A 4,156-nucleotide genomic window follows, 5' to 3' on the forward strand; every position below is an offset into this window, starting at 1 on the left:
ACACACACACACACACACACACACACAAGTACTGTAGCTTAAGCCACTTGGGAGAAGGACAATACAGTGCAAAGGAGAGGGCTGAGGATAGGATGCCAGACTGTAAAGTCTCCTTTCAACTGCTGAGAGAGACTGAAGCATAGCATTATACTGAGAGGTCACTGGAGACAAACTGCTGTGAAAAGAAGGAAATAAAGCCCGTCCCTGGATGACCTCACAAAGTAAAGGGACTAAATAAAATGCACTTCTCCACACCCAGATTGTTTTTCTTTGGGCTTGTTGATTGACTTTACTTGAGGTGGTTGTGTTAGACATGAGAATGATGCAGTCAGTCTCCAAGCTTATCAGGTGGATTTCTCCCTTGCATAAAATTACTCTCATGTCACAGTCTACTGCTAGATGATAAAACTGCACTCGATAATATGAGATAGTGTCATTTTTACTGGCTAACGCAGTGATGGCTGTGAAGAAAATCATCAGGGCACGCAGATAAAACACTACATGTAGAGATAGAAATATACCTAGTGTACTTGTGTGTATATATTTGTGTGTAATTGTTGCTCACCGCTGTTCATCCAGAAAGTGAAAGGAGGAGGCAGGCCCGGCGGGGGGTTGCAGGGTAGAACCAGTGGGGTGCCTTCAGGCACCACCATTGGCTCCAGCACCTCTTTAGGCCACAGCGGAGCCTCTGATGGATGAGGACGGGGGGGTGTGAGGAGAAGGGGAAGAGAAGGAAAGGACAGAGAGTGAAAGAGATGTGAAAAATGATACATGGAAATGTGAATTTCAGTCAACCAGGGGGAGGGAGGGAAAATAAGGATACGTCTCCCTGTGAACTGTTCCTGTTCTACACAGATGATTGGTCCTATTTTAGGACATTTCTGGTGGTCAACAGATACTGTAGCAAGCACAGCCACACAGCAACAAGCATTCTATAAAACTCGGCTGTTGTGTGTTCAACTTTGTAACCTATGATAATAATTCCTTAGTTGTTGTTTGTTGTATTTTGAACAAAAAAATACAATAAAATATAAAAACACAAAAAGTGCGTGGCATCACACCAAAAGGTTATAAACAATATGTTCAATCTGTATGGAAAAGGAGCGGGATGAAGCCGAAAGAGTGAGTGTGTGAGTGTGAGTGTGTGTGTGTGGGTGTATTCTTACTGGAGACCCGGAGCAGAATTTTGTTGGACAGAGCAACTCCGAGGTCGTTGCTAGCAAAACACTGGTACTCTCCCTCATAGTCCTCTGGTCGTCCGCCGCTACGGAAACCGATCTCCAGAGTTCCCGAGCGTTTTCGCATCGTCACCCTGGGATCTTTCCCGATGTTGAAAAACTTCCCGTTCCTTCGCCATGAGAACCTGAGACAGAAGACAACAAATCAACGAGTGAGCATTATAACAACAGAATTAACATTCTTCTATTGAAGACCTCTTCATGTGATGATCATTTTGACTTTGATACAGTCTTTCTGATGTCAACCAACTTTTATTGCCTTGTCTTCTTTACCCTAAACCCACCGTAGTCATAGGACATTTAGAAGAGAAAGACAACTCAACACATATAAATAGACAGACATTTATTAATCCTTTTGGAAACTTGGCCAGTGTTAATGCAAATGACAGAACTGGTTTTGGAAGAGAGTAGATAGTAGAACTGTTTAGAAGTGGACGGTTCCTATAACTATTGTCCTATAACTGTCTTGGTTGTAGAGGATGGATACCCGACCCGAGCCCGACGGGACCCGACGGGACCCGACGGGACCCGACGGGCCGGGCCGGGTTCGAACTGATTTTTAGAAAGGATGCTCGGGTTCGGGTCGGGCTCGGTACACTCAGCGCGATAAGGCATTGAACATTTTGAATTTAAAACAGCTTATGTAGGTAATGGCGCTTGTTGCCCGTGTGCATTGATGCGCTCATCTATTTCCGAATGCCTTCTACAATTGCTTAATAAAAGCGGGCTTCCACAAAACAAACGTACGTGTGTCATAGTATGAGAACAAATGCGATTTTAACTGTGTCGGGCTGGGTCGGGCTCGGACAGAATATCTTAATGCCTGTCGGGCTCGGGTCGGGTTCCGTTATGCTCGTCGGACGCGGGCCGGGCTCGGACAGAAAAATCCGGCCCGATCCGCACTCTACTTGGTTGGAAAGAGGCTAATGTTAAAAAGTCCCACTGGCATCGTTTCCTTGTGCTACTTTCAAACGGCTCTATTTTTAAGATGATCAGTTCTTTCCTCATATTGTACATAGTATACTCCTTTCTGTCATTTGAATTGTCTAGCTTATCTAAGTTGAAACTCTACACACTCCCTCACTTACTCAGCACAGGACTTTTGGGTTCATGGGGCGGGCCTCTCATTGCTTGGGCTCCAACCAATAAGAAACTTAGAGTAGCAGAGTTGTGCGTTTGAGATGACTGATGGAATGAATGGTGGAAATGTTATGGGCTCATACATGAAAAACACCAGCACACTAGATATGAGGTATATCCATTGGGCTATCGCCATGTCAACACAGATGATTAATTGCTTTAACAACCAGAGAAAGTGAAAACCCTTTGCTTGACATGTGGTTGCCATCTTACGTTACTCAACTGCCACATGCCAGCAGCACAAACATCCAGCACACACATCCTGTTTGTGTGTAATCCTGTTCCATGTGCTGTTTCCAGAGGGCTCCCTGATAAGTGAAGAGCCCTGAATATGCTTACATAACGATTTTAAGCTATTTGTAGTGATGAGCGGGGATTAACAAAGAGATGCTTCCTGTCATTTCTGGGCAGGTTCCAGTAGAGTTGGGCCTGTTGCAGGTGCAGTGCAGCACAGAGCCTGAACAATGGGCCACTATTGAAGCTCTGGAGACCAGAGCTGTGTGTGTGTGTGTGTGTGTGTGTGTGTGTGTGTGTGTGTGTGTGTGTGTGTGTGTGGTGTGTGTGTGTGTGTGTGTGTGTGTGTGTCGTGGCATGTGTTTGCAGACTGACTTTGAGTGAATAATGAACGATCCCTTGCGCTGAATGTTTCATGAGCGAATAGTCAACTGAGTGCATTATGGAGCACAAAGCCTGTCCTGGGAAGGGAGAGCCTTATGTGGGGTTGTGTAAGTGTGTGTGTGTACACCAGTGTGTGTTTGTGTGTCTCTTACTAAAGCCAAACTGTCTCCAAATAAACAATGTACCACTGTCCTAGCTGTCATACCCCCAGTGATGTAACCACTGGAGAGACTGTGTGTGTGATGTGTGTGTGTGTGTGTGTGTGTGTGTGTGTGTGTGTGTGTGTGTGTTTGTGGTGGTGTGTGTGTGTGTGTGTGTGTGTGTGGTTGTGTGTGTGTGAGTAGAACAGAAAAAGAGTGAGAAAGATGAGAGCGAGAAAGCGAGAGACATTAAATAAATATATGGTCTAATCCTGGTGGGTTATTGATTGATTGAAAACCCACATGTGAAAGTAGTTTTTTTTAATGTTTCCAGTGTTTTCCCCCCCCCAAAAAAATCAATTTCAATATTGCAGACCTCCTGTTGGGTTTAGGGGTTGGCTCCAAGAGGCTTTTTTGTACGTCTGTATAAGATACGTACACCTACCAATTTTTATAGCGCTACGTGAAGGTGAAAGGAGACATCAGTCCCGTGGACGGGACTTTTCCGTTGCTGTGGAGTCGCTGTTTTCTCCACTCACTAACATTTTCATAAATTGCGAGCATTAAATCTTCATAAACACGCTCATGCAGCACACCATTTGAAAGCTTAAAGTCTCATGATTCGATTAAGCCCACACTCCAGTTAAAATCCTGTTATAAAGTTAAAGAAAATAAAGAAACACAGACTATTCAAGCCATTTTTTTCCAAAACGAGCTCTTGGCCTCACAGTCTTGTAGTTTCTGGCCGAGTTTCAACGGTAAACAAGCTAAACAGTTTATCATTTCAGGGTTTTCATCGCTTCTCTCTTCTCCCCTGAGGCTGCCATATTGTTTCTTTGTCGAAAGAAGAACAGTCGAATTCTCTGACGTCTAAGGATTTGATTGACAGGTCTTGTCAGCCAATCCGTCTAAAGAAGCCCGATATAGTCCTGTTCAAAGCCAATCATGTCGCAGAGTTCAGGGAAGACCCACGTGTGAGAGATTGACATTTGCTCCTTCCAGTTAAAACTAGATGTTACG

At 44.5% G+C, this 4,156-nt stretch overlaps 1 protein-coding gene across 26 annotated transcripts in view; it reads right to left on the reverse strand.

Moving 5' to 3' along the window:
• Positions 1 to 4,156, reverse strand: part of nfasca (neurofascin homolog (chicken) a) — a 185,394-nt gene that overhangs the window by 60,355 nt on the left and 120,883 nt on the right. For all 26 annotated transcript variants that reach the window (XM_032513140.1, XM_032513153.1, XM_032513152.1 and 23 more), the window contains 2 exons: positions 1,167 to 1,363; positions 566 to 688 (listed from right to left, as the gene is read on the reverse strand). In XM_032513140.1, coding sequence (XP_032369031.1) covers positions 566 to 688; positions 1,167 to 1,363 — 320 coding nt within the window. The remainder of the gene's footprint in view (positions 1 to 565; positions 689 to 1,166; positions 1,364 to 4,156) is intronic.

Source organism: Etheostoma spectabile, chromosome 4 (assembly GCF_008692095.1).
Source record: "Etheostoma spectabile isolate EspeVRDwgs_2016 chromosome 4, UIUC_Espe_1.0, whole genome shotgun sequence".
NCBI classification, from domain to species: domain Eukaryota; kingdom Metazoa; phylum Chordata; class Actinopteri; order Perciformes; family Percidae; genus Etheostoma; species Etheostoma spectabile.